The sequence below is a fragment of the Fistularia commersonii genome, chromosome 13 (genome assembly GCF_037954325.1).
Source record: "Fistularia commersonii isolate RoL2024-O1a breed Wild chromosome 13, RoL_Fcom_v1.0, whole genome shotgun sequence".
NCBI classification, from domain to species: domain Eukaryota; kingdom Metazoa; phylum Chordata; class Actinopteri; order Syngnathiformes; family Fistulariidae; genus Fistularia; species Fistularia commersonii.
Window position 1 is genome coordinate 7,174,610 of NC_141296.1, and position 21,585 is coordinate 7,196,194.

At 36.8% G+C, this 21,585-nt stretch overlaps 1 protein-coding gene across 2 annotated transcripts in view; it reads left to right on the forward strand.

The window, feature by feature from the left end:
- Positions 1 to 15,754, forward strand: part of fgf13a (fibroblast growth factor 13a) — a 94,613-nt gene extending 78,859 nt beyond the window's left edge. For both annotated transcript variants that reach the window (XM_086158680.1, XM_086158681.1), the window contains 2 exons: positions 8,420 to 8,618; positions 12,685 to 15,754. In XM_086158680.1, coding sequence (XP_086014806.1) covers positions 8,420 to 8,618; positions 12,685 to 12,821 — 336 coding nt within the window. In that variant the 3' untranslated portion in view covers positions 12,822 to 15,754. The remainder of the gene's footprint in view (positions 1 to 8,419; positions 8,619 to 12,684) is intronic.
- The last annotated feature ends 5,831 nt before the right edge of the window (positions 15,755 to 21,585 follow it).

Here is a 21,585-nt window from a genome sequence, read left to right on the forward strand (position 1 = left end):
CATGTCACTTGCTCAAGGCATTGTAGGTATGAGTGAGTTCAGCTCACTCAATCTTAAAGTTAGCTATCCAGAAAAATATATTTTGATGTCACCAATCAAATACCCCCAACAATGATGCAGTTATAGGCATGCCCAGTGATAATGATCTTACTTGATTGCAATGTGAAATTTTGAAGGCATGCTCATTCTGCTAATTTTGTGATTCTATGCAATGCATAACACAAATCAGTCACTTCAAACTCTTGCAATCAACCTTTTTCATCCCACTACACAGTATGGGAAACCTTGAGTGACTTTTCATTGACTTTGTAAGTGGTCATGTGTTCTATTCGCCAGCACTTTTAAAGAATAATTCAAGAGCCTGACAAAAGTCTCCAAGCACCTGTCAATTAGTTAGGTATCTTAAGGCCAACCAACTGAATTCCTGTCTCTACCTGTCTTAAGTGAAGTCAACTGTGAATTTTCTGAATGCTGTATGATTTGCATAAAATTACATTTTAATGACAACTGTCCATAGGTTGGGTGAGTTGAAATTAAAAAATCTCAACTCTCTTTCTCTCTCTATCGCTTGCTCATTCTCTCATATACTGTATACAGTACACACCCACGTACACGCTCACAATTAGTTTAACATACTGCAGCTCCCCAATAAGCTACAGCGAATTGGATGGCATACACTTAGCTGTCGGTAATTAAGGATATCCTGGCTGAGTCATTAATTAATGATCCTGTTGAGAATCCAAGTGCTGAGTAGCATTGACATTTTTCTTCAATGCCTGGATAGCACACAGCATGGAACAACCTTACAGTACCGAAGCATAAGATGTGGGGAAAACGCAAAGGGAAAGCTGATCTGAGAGGCTCTCGTTTCCATGCTGGTCTTATTGTAGATTTTAAAGTACAGGTATCATGTTCACTTACTTTTAATTGGATCATTTCAGATTGGACAACTTTGCTCAAAACAACAACACTATGTCCTTATAAAAGGTGCTTTCTGATCACAAGGCTTGCTAAGTTTTGAGTATTTACTGGCTTAAACTCTGCTCTGTTAACCTTTCAGTGAAATGATAGCCATGTTTTTCTCATGTAATTGTTTCTGCTTTCAACGGCAACATATGAAACAATAAGTTTTGGTCAACAGAGCAATGCACCTACTATTACTGATGACAGTCGTTACGATAAGATCAGTAGTAAATACTTATGAAACCAGAGAATTCTGACAAAAGGCTCATATAGAGTGACGCAAAAATTAAATAACAGTCGGCGATTGAGCTCCTTTTGATGAAAATTCCATCTTTATCACATAAATTTCCATATGCATTCCAAAATATTTCCATAGCTATATATATACTGTTTCAGTAGTTGTCTTGATACTCCAGTTCTGAGTGACTTGAATGACAACAGAGTGATTCAAAAAAGATTCAAACTGTCAGTTTGCTGATTGGTATGTGATGATGCAACACATGATTGTTTTCCACACTCACACCATGTCCCTTTCACATTCTGATGGCATGTTAATCATATGCATGACATTTTCTTGTATAATGGGGCATAAATGACTAAGTGACAGTGAGTGTAAAAAAAGCAATAACAGGCAGGAGAATGGACATACCGACAGAATAAAATGTCCCCAGTCATTGGTCAATTAGGCTTATCCAACATAAGTAACTTGACTGAACCCAGTCCGCGCAATATAATTAGAAATATTTCTGTGACTCAGCAAATGTTTTTTTTTTTAAGTTTAGGCCGCCTTGAGAATGTTAACAAAATTTTAGATACATTATTTTACAACTGGTATGTAGAGGTGGTACATTTTACCTTAAAAACTGACTTAAATGGGGTTTCAAAAAAAAAAAAAAAAACGACAGAAAATGACTTTAATGACACACCTTAATGGTGGTGTTTGAAAAAAAGTAAACCCATGGAGCATTGAATACATTACAAAAAAAAGACAAAAATATCCTTTGGCGATGTTATTGCCACATTTGGGTATGCATAAAAAATTACTAAAAGTATATATTTTCAAGTGTCACTGATATGAATTATGCCACGTGTCTTTAAGTTTATATTTTATATAACAAGATGTAAGCGCCAGCCATCTTAGTTCATAAAGGGGTGTTTGATTGGAAAAATACATTTGCAGGTTGGGGTCCCAGAGTTTTCCTGTTCTATGGAATTTGGGAGGAACTGAACGTGTTTCTGCCCATCATAGCTGCCTACTGAGGTTACTACACTTGTAATGCATTTCATTTAAGTTACACAGTAAACAAGTCAATGATACAGCTTGAGCTGGTGAATAGAGAACCACTATTTGAAGCTCATTGGGATTCATTGCAATGATAACAAGGATATACATGCATACTTGATTTATATGTTGGATTTAAATTTTAAATTATTCATGTACACATGTTTGGGCAATGTCTTATATTGTTTTCCCTTGACAACTTTTATGTAAGTGGCTTTTTAGAATGTGGATAAAGTACATTTATGTACATATATAATCTGTTTTTACTATAAAGTATGCACGTGTAAAAGAGAAGACACACTAAGCAACAGAGTGAGAGAAAATGAGGAGCCAGGAAACATGTGCGCACATGTGTGGGTGAACCAGAATGCACCAACATAGATATATTCATCCATCATTGTGAATGCGTGGGAGAAGAAAAAACAATTAATGTGCATTGTAGTTAACTTTAATTCATTTTCCTTCTTTCCCCTGTGTGATTCACCAGTTCTTTATTTTTTCCATGCTGTAGCTAACATTAAAATGCCCTCAAAATATTTTAAATCTTTTGAAGAAATAAATAGATGAATAAATGTAGTTTGAGAAAGCTTTATAATATCTAGATTTTTGGGCTTATTTGTAGATCCTTTCGTGTAGTTATTTCAGATTTCATGTCATATTCAAATAAATGTTAGTTACTGTTGCTCCAATTGAGCCTGGACTGCCCAGTACAAGTGTGTGTGTCCCCAATTTTAATATTTTTTGCAAAAGATTATTGTCCTGTTTTGTAAAAGTAATTGTAGGAATATTTATAAGTTTTGTGTGTGTATGTGTATGTAGTGTTTGCCATTTTAGACAGCATGACTTTTCAAACGTAAATACAATTCATTTGAATCAATTTGCCTCGCTGTCTCGGCACTTCAGAAATTGAGAGTTTTGTGTGGGGCTGTAGCACCCCGAAGATATACTATTCCAAATTTGCAATAAATGACTTATTATTATTATTATTAATTACATTAATGATAATGATCATTGAATACAAAAAGAAAAAGATGTACTTCTTTTGTACTATATACAAGCAAAATGCCCATGATAAATGATCACTGCAGTTCAGTCTCACTATACAGGCCTGAATATGAGCAAGTGTGGGTGTTTATGCATTCTGTATTTCGAAAGTTCTCTTCCAGTAGCTTGTAACACTCAAACTGTAGCTATATTTTAATCCTTCTCCAATTCCACTGCAAAGACCTGGACATTGTAAACGTTGAAGCGCTTATGCTGTTGTAAAGAAACCAAAATTAAACTTGTGGCAATTTTATTCCTGTATCGCAGTTTAATACACATGGAGTTCAGATGAGCATCATTGATTTGGGGTTTCTTCCAGTATTGTGAAGACGGGGATGAAATATATTATACTACTGCTGATGTGATTGGGAAAGTGTTTTTTCTTTTGTTGTTTTACAGTGAATCCCTCTCATATGCTGTCTGGTGCTGAGCTTGCATCATCATTATTGTTTTCCAAGCATAATATCCGTGGTAATGTAAAATCTACTTTACATGAACCCATAACAATGCCGAAATGTAATTGTATGATAGAGTAGAACTTAAAAATTGGTGTAACAGAAGGTGGAACCAGGAAATTTCCACTCACTGACTCCCTAAATTGAAAAATCAACTCAATCTTTCCGCTGCCTCCATGCCCATACACAGCCATTGTAAAAGTACACTTTGAATTTAATCCTGTACTGTAGGTACATAGCCAGAGGTTTGTGTGTGGGGTTGTTTTCAACAAATTGACCATCAATCAGTGTCCAATGAAAACTTCTCCAGCACCCCCTGTAGATAGATAGATAGATAGATAGATAGATAGATAGATAGATAGATAGATAGATAGATAGATAGATAGATAGATAGATAGATAGATAGATAGATAGATAGATAGATAGATAGATAGATAGATGGATGGATGGATGGATGGATGGATGGATGGATGGATGGATGGATGGATGGATAGATAGATGGATAGATAGATTTTATTTTTATTTTTACATCTATTTATTTTTATTTTTAAATCTATTTATTTATTTATTTTCTTGGTTCTGAAAAGAACACGGTGATAAGGGGATAGCCTATTTTAAGGCACACATCAGTTTCAGTAAGCTCAAAGCTACATATGCTGGGCACTGGATTACTGTTCAGTAACAGTTGGCAAGAGTATGAAGAAATGTGATATTAACTTAGAACAATTGGGAAATGCTTTAAAAAGTCCATCTCCTGGTTGAACTACATTGAAGAATAGAATTCATACGTTTGAAAATCTTTACAAAACCCAGTTTATTATTTACTAAATGCTGCAGCAGGGCATGAACCAGGTGGAGTTCCTCTGAAGGGTCAACCAATAGTTGAATATAATGAGATCAACCTCGGCATGGCTCTGGAAAATTCCTTCTGAATTTGATAACAAATGGCATGAAACCAAACGTTATTGTGTTCAGCTTTTGTTTTTCTAAGCCATTTCACCTAAATCCATCTGGCACTGGAAACATGATTTTAGTGATATCTTTTTATGAATTTGTTTATTTATTTAACGGCAGATTGGTTTTGTTTACTCGTGTACAATTTTTGTTATAGTCCTCTTGCAATATCGATGGGGATCCCCATAATTTTGGCCTCCCTGTGAGTTATCCTGTACAAGTGTATTGTCTGTAGAGCTACTCAATTACAGTGAAACTGTCCAGCAGCCAGTCTTCTGTCTTGGCTCTGTATGATCCATGAACTATCTGTATGGGTCTGTTTATCAATAGGCGGATATTCTCCTACATGGTCAGGGTAACCAGCCAAATCCACATAAGCTCATTATTAGAGGTAGAACAGCACTCCTGGCTCAAGAGCTGAGCAGCCCTTTGCCGAGCGTCCAATTGCTCCTCTTGCAAGATTGAGCTGGACCCATCCCAGGCTTTCTAAGACTATTGTCGCGAATCATTCTACCAGAGGAACAGAGGCAGACAGTGAGTAAAAATAAGAAACCTTTGAGGTGTTGGCAAAGTGGGTTTATTGGTTAAGAAACAAAAAAATGTACAAGACAGATTGAGAAAACAGAAAAATGGAAAGTAGATTTTACAGGACGTGTGGACGAAAACTAAAAATCTAACAACAAATATTGAAAGGAAATACTTAACGCAAAAGAAATATCATAAATGCCTCTGAAGTATGATGGCTATTGCAGTATTGTTAGAATTGTACCAGGAACCTTCTTGCTGTGAGGTGGAAGTGCTAGCCAATGAAGACATATTCTGAGCAGGATATCATTAATGAAGATGCATTATATGGCCAAAAGTATTCACTCACCCATCCAAATAATCTGAATCAGGTTTTCCAATCATTTCCATGGTCACAGGTGTATAAAATCAAGCATCTAGGCATGCAGACTGTTGTTAACCTTATATGAATTGATGGGTAGTGAAGCCAAATAGTCAGAAACTACTTTTATTTTGCTGAAAAAAAATTGGGGCTAAAATGTGGTGCCCGTTATTACTAACTATATCAATTGGGGTTGTAATCCCTTTAAATAGTAAATGTTTTATTTAAGACCAGATGCTACCAGCAGCACTGGCATAAGCGAAATTTACTGCTTGGAATCTGCAGGAAAGCCAACAAGTGCCGGCAATCGATGGTTTCCAAATTGTCCGTGGAGTTGTCTGCCATCTGCAGATTAATTGGGACACAATATGAGTTTGAATAGCTTGATGTTAATTTGTGAATTATTCTTTAACCACAATGTACCTTCTGTTGAGGTGAACCTGCCTTCTGCTGATGAGGTCTTGGATGGTATCCTAGTCCATTAGTTTGCACTCCACCACAAGTTGGGATGTTATCAATGTAAATACACAGACTTAAGCCTGAGGCATTCATCTTCACATGCCACCTCTCTCTAATGGCTGTCTTTATCAGTGTTGCTGCTTCAAAGATTTAACTGTTAAGAGCATTTGGGACTTTGCATCATCCACTGAATATAATCAACTGTGAAGAATTAATTTTCATACGCTACACCTGTATCTGACACCAGTTAAGTACAAGCAAAATGTGTATCATAGAAAATGTCTTCGCTTTCCTTTTAAGACTTCTAATACTATAGTGACCAATAGAAGACATACCACCTTTTAGTAAAAATGTAATGTGGTTGGTTCCGATTTTTTTTTTTTGAGAACTCTGGGTCTTTATTGCAGTTGCATTTGGGCAGTTGCGTTGCCTTTTCACAGTACATAACCATCATTTATGATTTTGACCTAAGCTAGTGAATGAAATGAATGTATTAGTAAATATTGACAGATATTCCTCAACTGTTTATTTTAGACCAGAAAATAGAGACATTTCTCAAGCCAAAGCAGAAAGCTTTTGCTGTAAATACTCTGGAAACAGATCACTGATTCATTTCAGGCTGAACCGTTTGAGAATTACATCCATTATATGTATCAGAACTTCAAAAAGACAGTTTAAAAAAGTGAATTAATATTGTGGAATTTAATATTATCACATTTCAGAGTCTCAAGAGGAGAGAGCATGAGCAGATGAATAACACAAAAGCAGCATAACTTTTGAGGAGAAAATTTGGGGATGGGGACTATGTCCTAAATGGATTAAATTTCAAATGTGCTCTCCATTAGTAGCTACAGTCCATTCTCAGTTGGTCATCTTCTTAGTTGCTTTGTTTGAAGTAACATTCTGTAATTGAATCCCAAGGATTTTCTGCCACTTAAAAGACAACGTAAATATTTCCTGACTAGTCTCTCTGCTTTTTCAAAATTATAGTTTAAGTCTTATAATTATAGTCTTGTTCAAAACACTCAAGACAAATTTTTTGGTGGACCATAAATCAGTTTGCATTCTCTCACCAGGCATAACATTTATTTTATCTTTTTTTTTTTTTTTTTTGATTTCCTTGTGATATTATACCTTAACGTGGCTGGGTAATGAAAGCCTTGTAACAAGGTTGTTATCCATTCATAGAGTATATCATAGGTATTTTCTGACTTTCTTTCTGGTTTTGTCTGATATTATCATTGATCATCATATGGGATGATAATATTCACATTGGTTGGAATTTCCACCTTCTATTGGCTTTCCAGATTGGTGTGGCCAAGGTTTATTGTATCTTAAATCAGTACTCCCTTAAAATGCTCACCAGATGACCACAACCACAATACATAATGTTCATTGCTTCCATATGTATATGTGTGAGCTCCAATAGCTGAGCAAAGCGTATATTGTTCATTCACTCTTTTGAATTATTGTTCGGACTGTGCATTTTACATAGCAGTCACATTATTGAACCGCTGAAATTTGACCCATGAGCTTTTGAAGTAGTACTGAATGTTTTGAGAGTGAATTGTTTGCATACATAGAATTACAAAATCAATCCAATACTATCTCACTATTTTCTATGTTCCTTTTTGTCCCCACAACCTTGCTGTGATAAAACTGTAATCTAAGTGGTAGCAAAGACAAACTTGGGGGATGGTTATGGATTTCATGTTTTATTACTTATTACAAATGTCTGGATGAAGATACATTTCGATGAAGGTCACTAACATTCACAGCCTACACACACTAGTAATACCTGGACCCAATGGCTATCAAACCAGACAGGTACAGATTGGATTCTTTCAGTACAGTACTGGACTCAAAAATGAACAGCAACATCACAAAACTTTAAAGAGAGATGAAGAAGTTTGTACCTGAGTAAAAAAAGGTAAACACAACAATGTATAGAGTACAAAATAAGTTGCTATAAATGACCGCATCCAACTAAATCAGAAATACAGCAGACAGTATTCTGAAATATAATGAAGTGCCCATACATAATTAACAGCTGGGAGCAAAATGAGAATATACTCATTATCTTGCTCATATGTTTTATTAATGCTCCTCCATATCTGTCATATCACTGTTATCTGTGCCATAAAGTGCTACATTATTCACTGCAATGAATATTATTAAGAGATTTCTAACAGAAGAGAGGGCTTCAGACTAAGGCTCCTCGTCTCTTCTTTCTTGGCCGGCATTTTTGTTCGATGGGTAGCGTAACTCACAGTTGACCAAATATTGCAGTTCAGGTAACAAATTTCATAACAAGACCTTGTGAACTACAGTGTGGTAATCACTATGTACTCTATCCTCTCCTCTGTTTTCCTTTAGGAACACTTTACACCCGAGTGCAAATTCAAAGAGTCAGTGTTCGAGAATTATTATGTGACATACTCCTCCATGATATACCGTCAGCAGCAGTCAGGCAGGGGCTGGTACCTGGGTCTGAACAAGGAAGGAGAAATCATGAAGGGGAACCATGTCAAGAAGAATAAGCCAGCAGCCCACTTCCTTCCAAAACCTCTAAAAGGTGAGTCCGCTGTAAATCTCATGACCAGTTTGCATCTGGTTGACATTAAGAGCTACGCTTTCCTGCACGCAAGACCTAAAGGATCTCTTACTATATAACTTGTTAGGAAGCTGTCTGAGTCATTTATCAGTGCCAATTTGTAGCTGTCAACTTCAAGCCAACTGTGCCGCTCACTTTTTGTCCACTATCTTTGTGAGTGCAGAGGAGGCTAAAATCACGATGAATGTCGGTCTGTGCTGTGGCAGTTAATCTAACTCTAATGCCAAAATATGTAGTCTGGGTTTTGTTGTTTAAAGGTTGACATCTATCATGCAACTTGTCATGTGTGCAGAGGAAGGTGGATGGCTTTTAGTTTATACGTTACATAAATCAAACAGAAACTTGCCAATATACGCATGTAAGCAAACACAAGATAAAATAGCAGGTAAAGTAGAACAGACAGCTGACAGACATACATACTGAACAAATACACAGCAAGAGACAGATGCAGGATGTTCATGGATACCCAGGATAGCAAATTTAGAAAATTAAAAATACATAAATTAATTAAAGCTATACAGATTGAATCATGAACGCAAGGAAGATTGGAATACTTGAAAAAGTTGATAAATATGTAAATTTGTCGAAACTTTGATTGACCGTGACACGCGTACTAGTGATGTCATTGTTTTTTACTTTGTTTGTTGTTTTTTTTCTACATTTACTTATTTTTAACTTTTTTCTGGCGTGACCACTTTTCTTTTACTATATTGAAAGCATTTTGAAGAAAGACATTATAGTTCTACTTTAGGCATATGTATTCCTGGCTGTATTTCATTTCATCATTTTGCTCAGCTTCTCTCAGTGCCAAAGCAAATTAAATTTAGACAGTCAAACTTGTGATGTCAGCATTTCTATTTCTAGCTACGAAAAGATTTCCTGAACTAAGAGGAGGGAAGAAAATATAGATTCAAATGATTGTCTTCAGCCTCTGCATTTCTCGAAAAACGATAATTCTCTTACGACAGATTGCATGTTATTGTATTAACATGAAATGAGTCACTCGAGGGCCCTGTTGTATGACAATTTTGGCTCCTACGCTTTATTAGATAATAAATACAACAAATTGAAACTGTACAGTGTAGATCTAAACTTAACTTGAATTACTTAATTTATTATTTTAATTATCAGTGTCTTTAAAATCATGACTGTTTGGAATTAAGATTAGAATTCTTGGTTTCACGGTTGCATGGTTGTAGAGGCATGGCAACAACAGAGAAGTAAGTCTCACTACTCATCTTTCCAAAGAATTTGAACAGAATTTCTTGGAAATCATAAAAAAAATGGATTAGGTGTATTTTCTTTTACTTGTCTTTGAGAACTTAACTAGTTTTGTCTTCAAAACTAAAACAAAACAGGAGACTAAAATATAATTCACACTGTCAACATGAGCATCTTTCTAGCCCTTAATTATATAGTTTCACGACTTCCCAGTCAATAGAGCAAGTCCGCTGCCAAACAATTACAGTAAATTTAGTTTGAAGCATCCTCGGAGAACCACATCCTGGCTGTGCATGTGGTAATTAAAAGAAAGGATTATGGGGGTGAGAGAGATGGACAAAGTCGGAAACAAGAAAATAACACAGCTTTCATCGGATACAATGTAAAAAGTTACTGTCAGCATGAAAGGAGAGAGCTCATTTTACTTAATAAAAATTAACTTTTTCCAACAGACAATCCCCAAACATTGGAAAACTATCAGTATATTTTCTTGAGACTATCAAGTATACTTGCATCAATAAGCCCATCCATCATTGTCATGCGCCAGATGATAGTGGTGTCATTTTGATCAAGACTTAAACGCAGGTGCTTTCATCGTTATATAAATTGCACTGCTCTGCTTCCATTTTATGATAATTTAGTGCATCCAATGTGTCCAATATTTTGATGCACAAAGGACTGACTTGCTTGGGCTTTTTTGTTGCTGTAAAAAAGTTCCACCATGGATGGGCATGATTCATTATAGTATGATTTCAAAAGGAAGTCAGATTATAAAAGAATAATTTTCTCTTGACCTCACATTTGAAAAGCAATGTCAACAAAATATGTCAAAAGATCACTCCAGTATGTAGTTTTATGGCCTCTTTTGAAGGATTCCCTATTTTTTGTGTAAATACTTTATTTCTTTTTATTTCTTGTTCTTTCCCATACACCTCTACCCCTTTTCCAATCTAACATGGAGATCCGCTTGTCAGCATCTTATCAGGAATCCATGCCCGTCCTCTTGGATCACTATAATAGCCTTTCACTTATCTTTAACTGACAAATAAGGTATACTTTAAAGCTGTAGCCAGGGATCGATTGCCTTACAAAAGGAACGTAAGAGGGAAAATAAAAAAAAAATCTTCCCTTCATGTACTGGATATTAAAATATGAGTAACATTATAATTCATGTTAAAAAAATATAAACATTTCTGTGCATCAGAGGAAGCTTTACATTAACCCTTGGGCCCCAAAAAGTTTATTCAATTTTTTTGCACGTTTTAATTTCAAATATGTTTGGGAAGAGCTTTGCAAGGCAAGAAAGGAGAGGAAAGTAAAGAAAAGATGTGTTCCAGTGGCTCAGAATAATTCAGTTGAAGGGATGTTACAGGGCACCAATTAGGAAGCTGTCTCTGCGCTGACAATGGCCTCTCTTCCAGCCATTACTCATACCTCCTCTGGATAGAGGCTGAGTGTCTGTCTGGAGTCTCTAATTCTGTCTAAAGTATACCATTTCATCGGACATCTTGCCTACCTAATCAGAGAAGACTCACTTTTTTTTTGTCTTGATTTATGCCTCAAAGACGTTGGGGGAGGGTAAACATGACAAGATGGATGGTTGTTACCAAGAATTAATATTTAGAAATGGCAATAGCCTCCTCAGGTCATTCATAGACAATTATGATTATATAATACAGTATATCTGTAAGATCAACAGGCTCACAGTTTAATCCAGCCATTGATTGATGTGTTTACACTGGGATGTTCCCTGGAATGTTGCTGAAGCAAAAATGCTGGGCTAAGTGAACTGTTTGAAAGACTGGGTTTGCTGTTTCAGCCTCAGACTCCCTAGGGGAGGAACATCAAATCGCATTCTCGGCAGAAGGATGTTGACAACATCCTGAAACCATATACTGTGAACCTCAGATTACTGATATTTCTTTTCGAGTTGCTGCTGAGATGCAAATTGGGCCAGTGCTGCATACACAGCAAAGCCAAAGCACAAGCAACTCCTGAATTTATAATGCCATGCTGTGAGTATAGTTTTTCCATTTTTTTCTTCTTTCAGTTCAGCATCATCCTGATCTGAGATCTTGCAGCTCTGCGATTTTCAGATAATTCTGATAAAAAAAAAAAAATCCAAGTCAGCAGTATCCCTTACTGATCACCAAATCGGAGGAGTCCTATTGAAGCATTTTTCTAGCTGTATTCTAAGAATTGAGAGTAACTGTGCATCCGAAAGTGACATTCTTGGCTGGAGGCATTTTGTTGTCGATGTCTGACAGTGCCTGATTTTCTAAAATGTCTTCATCAGTTTCTTTTCCTTTTTTCATATGAAATTCTGTACAATTTTTGGGGAGAAAATATTGAGATTTTTTGGTGGGCGATCGCCCTTGTGACCTTGCAAAATGGCTTTTACCATGGTTCAAAAATCTACACTAATTATGATGCCTTGTCATGTAAATTACCAATATGATGAATTTAGAATATTGACACCAAAATAGCCTATTTATCCTATTTTGCTATATTCTATATAGCCAAATAACCCCCCAAAACATCACTGTTACATCTTAATCTGTACTGAAACCACTGTTTGAGCTATTACATTGCTTTATACTCTTTCAGTTTGGACAGATCATCATTATCATCATTAGTTTTCAAGTGTTTGTACAGTATAGCCACACGGTCTGCGAGTCTGGACAGATCATGTAATCTGCAAATGCTTGCCACAAAGCAGAATTTCAACTGCCTAAAAAAGTGTTTTTTGGTTGTTTTTTTTTGTTTGTTTTTTTCTAATACAGATGTTTTTTTTTTGTTTTCACAGTGGCAATGTACAGAGAGCCATCCCTCCATGACTTGACAGAGTTCTCCCGCTCTGGCAGTGGCACGCCCACAAAGAGTCGGAGTGCCTCAGCTGTGCTAAATGGTGGCAAAGCTGTGAGCCAGAATGAGTCAACGTAGCCCTGCCTTGGGCTGAACCATGAAACCTTACCTCCAGCAGAGCGTGAATCCAAGCAGACCTTCTCTTCGATCAGCGGTTCGGGGCTAGCTGCAACCTACCACACGCAAACACCTAGACATCCTCAATAAAAGACAGTTAGCAATTATTCAGATAAAACCTTGGTTTCCATCTCACTTGCATCACTACTAAGTAAAACAAAATAGATTTTTGAGATTTGTTTATTATCTTGATAACACTCTTTTGCTGATGGTGAAATACCAACTCATAGTTAGTTCATTTTATTTCTTTTATTTTTTGAAATCACAGACACCAAGCACTTGTGCATCTGTCAGACAGGGCCAGGAAGTAAGTAGGCATTCAGGGCAACAAGCAGTGGTGCTGTCTACAAGGCTGCAGTGGTACAGTGCAAGCCCTGATTTCTGTCTCATCCCTGCTTCTGTGAATACAAAGCCTATAAACTCCCTGGTATGGCACAGCCTGGTGCTGCTGGGACTGTGTCCAGCCAGATGGTAGCTCTTCTGCGTCCTAGTGCACACGCTCAGAGATTGAGCTCTCTAGCATGGGAAAATGAAGCCTATGTTCAGCTGATCTGAAGGTACAGTGTGGCTCTTGCATTTTTCTTTTCCTTCTGATGCCACAGCTGCACCTTGATTTTTGCAAATTTTCTGAATTAGCTGAGAGCTTTTTATTTTATAACTGTTTTTTTTTTGCCCCCTCTTGTTCTCTTCCCTTATCATTGTTCAGTATTTTGCATTTCTGTTGCTGTTGCACCACTGAAAGAGGTTCAAGGAAACCAAAGACTGAACGAAAGAGTGTCCCTTTAAGCTGACGAAATCCAAGCCAATATAAAGACGAGGCTGGATTTCTTTTTTCCTTTGTACATTTTGAAATGACAAAGCAAAGATTGTGTGTGAGTAGTGCAACTCTGGAAAAGAAAGTGAATTTAAACACTCTAGAATGGCAGCATTGATGCTGTCCATTTTGCTGATATGCGTAACAGCTAAGGTATGGCGTGACTATTCAGTGTTCCCATTCCCTTCTGTTTCTACTGTATCATGTTTGTCTCTTGTCCTCGTGATCTGTTTCCTCTTTCTGTGCTTGTGTCATAATTCAACTCTCACCCCATCAATTTTTGTCAACTTCTACTGACTGATACAGGTCACCATAGAAATATGGTGATACCCCCTTCCCAGGATGCTTGTTATGTGTTTCAGTAACTTATTGTGGTGAAAATATTTTCTATATTTAAAAATGGATACTGTGGACTTTTAGGTGGCTTAACATTTTATAGGACTTGTCATATTTGTAAAAGTGAAAAAAAAAAAGTTCAAAATTAAACATGTCTGTGGAGATTCTCAGTCATCCAGGTCATGGCTATTCATTTATAAATCTTGTTGTATCAAATGGACTCGCTTATATCTTGAAGGCATTTCACCTCTTATTCAAAATGCTATGCTCAAACTGTGGGGTGTTTCAGGTATTTAAGCCGTAAGGGGGGGGTGGATCCTCAAAAAACATGTGACTCCTGGACTTGTCCAGTCATAAGGGTGAAAGGAGTCATTGATACCTTGAGTCTGACCACTTGCTTATGTTTTAACGGAATATCGTAAGGGTCACCTGTGAGTTGTTGACAGACCCCCGTCATCAACTGAGTCTTTAGGTTGACACAATTCAAAAGGTAAGTAAATGTTAATCTACCTTGGAAGTGATCTAAGGACCTAATTGTATGTGAAGGTTGTGTTGAAGGCAGCGTTCTGGTAAGCAAGAGTCATTCTAGTATAAAAAAATAACAATAATTAACTCTGCTGTCAAACCATCTCTCTGCTAAGATGCAGGCATTCCTCCCTTAAAGAAACTGTCCTTTAGATGTTGCTGGATCATCGAGTCCTGACCTGGAAGTAAGCTGTCCTGTGTCGGGTCATTTGTTTGTGCTGTGGTTTGTTTGGCTTCCCCAGTGTATAGATCTGTGCATTCCTTGCTACATTGGACAGAGTACACCTCATTTTCAGGCTTGCGTTCAGCTGTTGTGTCATTAGGAGGCACAAGCTTCTGCCTTAGGATGTTACCGGGCTTCATGTATACAGGGATGACTTTTTTTCCTTCTTTTTATATTTTCTGAAACACCCGCAATATGATGGTTTTGTTGCATTTCTTGCTGCCTTCCTCCCTGTATTTGCTGTTTCCAATCAGGTTCCAATAAATATCAGTGTTCAGGTGTATCTTTGCAGTATGCCGCACATTCCATGAACGCCAGTTTGTTTCCTGTATTATTCTTATGTGAAAACTTAATGTTGTCGATTGTGTTGATCTTATTTGGGAAAGCTCAGTCAGGTGACCATTGAATCTTGTCATAAATGATAATCACTCTTTTCACCTCTTACTCAATTGGTCTATGAGTCCCATGTGACTCGAGGGTCATCCCAAACTTAAGATTCTAAATACCTGAAGCTCCCCACTGTCAGTTAAAACTGAAGATAGTTTTTGGATGGCAGGTGAAACAGCTTCAAGAAATGAAGCAAGTGCAGTTGCCGCAATGAGATTTACTGCTGAATTCCAAATTAAACATTTTCCCTTTCTTGCACAGGGCATGGACAAACACAGTTATGTACAAGAGGACCCTTTTTGTGGGCTACGTACTCTTCCCTCAAGCTACGTAACTTTAGGGAGTCTTTCTTTTCTTGATTTCCTCCGGAGGTGGTTTGTATTAAGTGAACCTATCTGTTGCATGGGAGAAAGCAGGGAATTCTGGTCTAGAGCTGCATGATGTAGGCTATGTGTACTTAACCCATGTTGGATCATGTATTCCAAACTACCAGGCTGAATCCGATAAAACAACATACAGGCAGATATCATGGCTGTCTGATAACTTCCAGTTGTTTATTATTTGTTGTATACACAAAAATGCACTGAATAAAATGTTTATATTAAGATATGCTTTTAAAATGTGTCAGACTTTCTCCTTTGTCCGTTTACTGGCTTTATTGACTTAACAAAGTAAGTGCATTGTACTTTAGTAAAATAGGATTTATTTAGCAGGAGCTTTTCATTCTACCTTACGTTTGGAGTTCATTAAAAATACAATCATACCCAAAATATCTCATAATGATAGCTTTTTAAATAGCTGAGAGGCATCCATAATCCATCCGAATAAATCTTGATTTATTCACTTATTTTTTTGTTTCATTTGGGGAGAGGCTAGTCAAAAATGTGTGGGTATTCCCATGATGATGAAATATATCTAATTCACCATTGATAGAATGATAGAATTCTAATGGTTAAAAAAAACAACCTAAGTAATGTCTTCTGCAAGGAATTAACATATCTCTCCAGTTCTGGGTTATCACCATTTAGAGAGCTTGTAATGAATTTTATCACCAGAACGTCATTATGAAGTCAGTCGGAAGGAGTTAAGGTCAGCCCTCTATACTGCATTGTATGTGTCGTCTTGAAACAGTCATTGTCTTAAAAATGTTTTTGACGTTACAAATTTCCGCACTTTATGATGGAAATGAAAGGGGTTTTAAAATGTGACAAGCAATGCAAGACAAGTCAAAGTGACAGAAATATGGAGAGAAGTACTATGCAACTGGTAAGAGACCGGGCAAAAGACAGGAAGAAACCAGGAAAAATATTCATTGCACATTTATGAAACAGTACTTTGAAAATTCAGGCATATTTGCCTGAATATTCCAACCCAGTCTGCAGAATTAAGTAATCATAAAAAGCATTCACAAACAGTATGGTAGTTTGAGATTATCATTTTCAACAACTTCTATCTAGCCCCAGGATGCACTTAAATATAACACAAATGAGAAGAAATGGCTTATATAATACAAATAATGAATATATTTATGAAGCCCTTTCCATCAAAGTGCTGTAAAACCAAGAAGAAACAAGAGTAGGGCACAATTAAATAAAAAAATAAAATCATCATCTAATCTGTATACTATACGGTCAGAGATTTCCAGTTAAACTACTGCATGTTTCTGGATTGTTTTAGATCATTAAAAGTCCAGATTAAATAACAATTTCACATGAAATGTCTGTGACATCCTTGTCAGTTTGTCTTTTTTTGAGGAAAAAGAACCTTGTACAGAAATGCTTGTCATCAATATTTAAAATTTCAGTTGTCTGACTAAAGTGCGATTATGTTGCCGTGAGCCAAATAAAAATTGCTTTGCTATGCTGACCGAATTGGCCCATGTTCCAAACTGTCAGTTCCAATGCTGACAAAATTTCTGGGTAAATAGGGAAGTACGCTCTTTTTGATATTTTTATTACTCAAAATTGACAATTGTTTCAAATACTATCTGATATATATATACGCTCTCTATGTCACACCCAAACCTAGTAATTCTACCAACAGGCACATTCCCTTGCAGCTATGACTAAACCAAAGGATTTAGAAACACATCTAACGGATGTTCATTTTCATTTAGACAAAAATAACAATAGTTTTACAAACTAAAAAAAATACAGCACTTTCATCCCTTTTATTGTGTCACTTAACAATAAATGAGACAAAATGCATTGGTGAGTGTACATCAGTGCAAAAGACTTGCTCTTCTTGCTTGGGGTGTGAGACAGAGTATCAGCTTGGCCTTGACTGCCTCATTAAGTCTATTGCCAGCAGAGACAGCAGAACTAATAGGCCTCTGCAATATAGGTCCTGATATGAGCTGCTTCATCTTTCATGTAGTTTGACATCCCCTACTCTCTTAATTTCCTTTTGCCTATCTCCAGACCTTGCTCATTTGCATGGAGCCATCCATTTTGTTAAAGGAAGTCTGCCCGTCTTGTTCAGAAATGGTGATACGAGCAGCCACTCTCCCACTGTGATATCTCTTCTGGTACTCACTATCTATAACATACTAACCAATCGGTTATTTTATGCCCCTCGCCCTCTGTAAGACGAATACCACCCTCCCTGGAAAAAAAAAAAGAATCCCAAGGGTGTTTCTCATCCCAACACTCAATTTACAAATCAAAATGATTGCTTCAGTGGAGTTAAGATCTTGAGTGAGATCACTGCAATTTGTCTGACATGAATTAGACAGAGCCGATTAAGGTGTGATATATGTGAGCACAGTGTATCTGTGAATGCCTTTTTTTAATACTGCTGTTAATTTCTGCAGGCTTTGCTGTCTTATTTTGTCATTATTTCACAGTATTACTATGTAAATACAAACAATATCTCCCTGTGATGTGTTTGCTAATCAGGAGTGAATATTGTAATATAACGGAGAGATTTAGTTCGCAAAATACCAATGGTTATTTTGTTAAGATATCATAAAAATAGACATTTAAACCCATTCAAAATATGCTCTGTTATAATGTGGTTGAATGGGAAAACACGTTTTATGATAAAAGTTGCCAGGTTAATTTTTACCCAGTTTTGTTGTTTTCATATCAATGCGTGTAGTGCCAGTAATATAAAGATAGGACTAGATTCAAATTAATATTCAAGCTTACACTGTTTATGCTACAGATGGTATTCAAGAGCTGTCACAAGGCATGTTATAGTAGAAACAATGTTCCGCCTTCCTGTCAAGAAGCCAACACAAGAAATCTCTTGTATTGTAAACAAGCTGGAATTTGCTCCTTGCTTCCTACACACAAATGGCAAACTGAGTAATGTGATGCGTCTTAGAAACAGTGACGCTGTTACAACTTCCGCAAGAAAACAAGACAAGTACAGTGAATTGGATTGACTGTCTGAGAGCCTCCTACAAAGGGCAGCTGCAGCTCTTGCTTATTAACTTCTCTTTGAACAGGCCTCACCACTCTCCTCCTACTTCACTTTTGACAATTTAGCCCTAATTCATTTATTTGTAGATAAGGAGGATGCATGCAATGTGTTGTATATTATTTATCCACGTGTACTTTGAGCTTTAAAATCACGTTGCACATTTCCCCTTCCTGAGAAGAAGCAGTAAAAACATAAATCTGACATGGAATCATACATCACTGACAGTGGTGGCAAAAACACCTACAGGGCTCACATGAAAAACAAAAAGGTTATGACAGTCCAAAATCCCATGCTGACCAACATTCCTTAGCTTTATGCTAATACTGAGCCGTATATGATTCAAAGAAACAAATAAAACGGAACAAATTGTATTACTGTGAACGCTGAAAGTCCATAGCTTCTTTATCCCTTAAGCCCTTTTGTGAATTTTGCAACAAACTGGTCACCTGCTACTTGTCGTAGTCACAAGGGGTCTTCCATCTTCATTTCACTCTAACCCGAGTTGGCAAAGGAAAGGTGGCAGTTTCATTCTCAAGAGATAAGAGATTACCCTGAGAAGAGTGCTTCTCCCACCTCCGCTTATCGGTGCCACCGGCACATCAGAGCACCCAGGACAGGCGGGAAAGACAAGTAAGAAAAAGCACATTGATAACATCTACCACAAATAGTAACAGCCATCAGTTCTACCCCAAAAGTGTCTCTGTGCTGTACAGTCAAGGTGCCAACACTTGTTTATTATTCAGGTTACTGTTGGAAATGTGGAATCCTTGTCAAAGGGGAGCTCCAACTGGTTGATGAATCTAGAATATATACTCATTAACTGAAATGCAGAATGCATGAGTTGTAAACACTTTAGAAATCAAATGTTTGCTCTTAGCTGCTGTTTGAGGGTATTTGTATCCATGTGTACTATTGGAAATATATCCACATTTTAGCTTGTGAATAGAAGAAATTCTACACACTCAATGATCTGAGATTTTCATTATTTATTATTTTATTATAATTATTATTTCATTATTATTTCATTATTCATTATTTGCTCGATTTTACTTTTTTGTTATGCTGGCAAGCTGTTCTGTGGAGAAAAGAAATTTCTTGTACTAAAAGTGAATAGAGCACCTGGAGGTTGAAAGACAAGATCTGACTTGATGTGCAAGGTCTGTAGTTCCTCTTTCTGGGGCTTTGTCTGAAATTGATAAATATTTAAATACAGTACACTTTATTTATCATTTGCCATTTCATTTCAATATAAACCACTGGGATATTTAGTGAAAACAGGTGTGCCCTTTTTCTTGTGCACGATCACTGCTGACAGCATTTTAATTTACGGAGGATTCTATTTTTCAAACTGGTTTTCTGATCAAAGTACAAAACAAATTTTTATATGGGGATGTTACATTTCAGAGGTGTGACTTAAGAAAACAAAGCAAGACAGCACTTTCGGTGAAATTGGATCTAAAGCTGGCAGAGAATGACATTTGATGAAAAACTTATTTTTTAACAAAAATAAGCAGATAAACATCATCAGTGAAAATCAGCAATAGGGTTCTTAGTGGCCTACCATATAGATGTAGCTCTGAGGGCATATTCCACGAAAATCGTGGAAAAACTCCAATTTTGCATGCGTCATTGTGTAATTTTCTAGTTATAACCCAATGCAGTAATTCCACTGTACTGGAAAACAAAATTATGCAACTCTTGTATAAGTACATATTGCAAAGCTGTAAATCATATCTGCGAATGCTGCATTTCGGTTAAATCTAATTAAAAATATTTGCACATCTGTCATATGTCAGGGATTTGAATTACATATTGACTTTCCAGATATTTCATCTGAGATCATATTTGCTGTTCTGCACAAGACCCATCATTATATTGACTATTATATAAATGCATGAGGAGTAAATAAACCGAAGGGGGGGTGGCTGATGCTGCATCATGCAAGCCTGAGAGGGTTATAACCAAACAATGAGTGATCAAATATAACAGTCGCAACCAGGACATTCAGATTATCATCATTATAATTTAGACAAAGAAGAAAAAACTCATTACTCTAATGAATAATCTCCAGTTAATAACATGAAAGAACAGCTTTGGATGTGAATTATGGATAATGTCAGGAGTAAACAGCTGTTTTATTATTCATTCAGTTGAAAAACAATGAAAATAACATCCAAGCATAGTTTGGGGGGGGGGGGGGGGGGGGTGGAACCAAATAGTTTTTTCCCATTGTACAAAGACCAAGCTCCAGAAAGCATATGTTGACAGAAGTCAACCTTTATACACTGGGGAAGAACATTATATACTGGGGTCTGCTGAGGACATATACATGCCAGTGTAGAAGTTTTTGAACAATGCTTTACACCCAAATATTGAGAGCAAGCACTAGACAAATGTCCAGTTCAATATCCATTGGGCACATCTGTGTCTCTCTGACTTGAGTGAGCAAGCGTACAGTCGAAAATAAATCAACATTGAATGATGTTTAAAAAATATTCAGGGTGCCAAAAATGCAAAACTAGGCACTGGCTGTAATAGATTATGGTTGCTGTCTGCTTTCAGCATCACTTTTCTTACATATCGCAACTATCTGACAGAAATGTGATCAATAATGAATAATGTGTAATATGTCATTAAACAAGAAAATGTCACTCTATATTAAACAAATACCTAACAGTGCGAAACCCTGAGGCTTTATTTGTTACAGTCGTCAAGAAATTAATCCAGTGACAAAATGGTGAGCAGCAGCAGTAATGGATGCATCGGTCCTGGAGCTCAAATGAAAATGAGACAGGACGTTAGTCAAAGCAATTCATGGTTAATTAAAATACACAAACTAGGCCACTAGTTAAGATAAAGTTAGATTGACAGATATGTCAGTCACTGTGAGATAAACACAAAATGGAGCTGATCTGATTAAACTGAGGGGATATTACTTGTAGAGGATATACAGTGGCCATGGCGTTGGCAACTGCTTTGGTTGGAGAAAAGACCTCAAACTGCAAGACATCTCC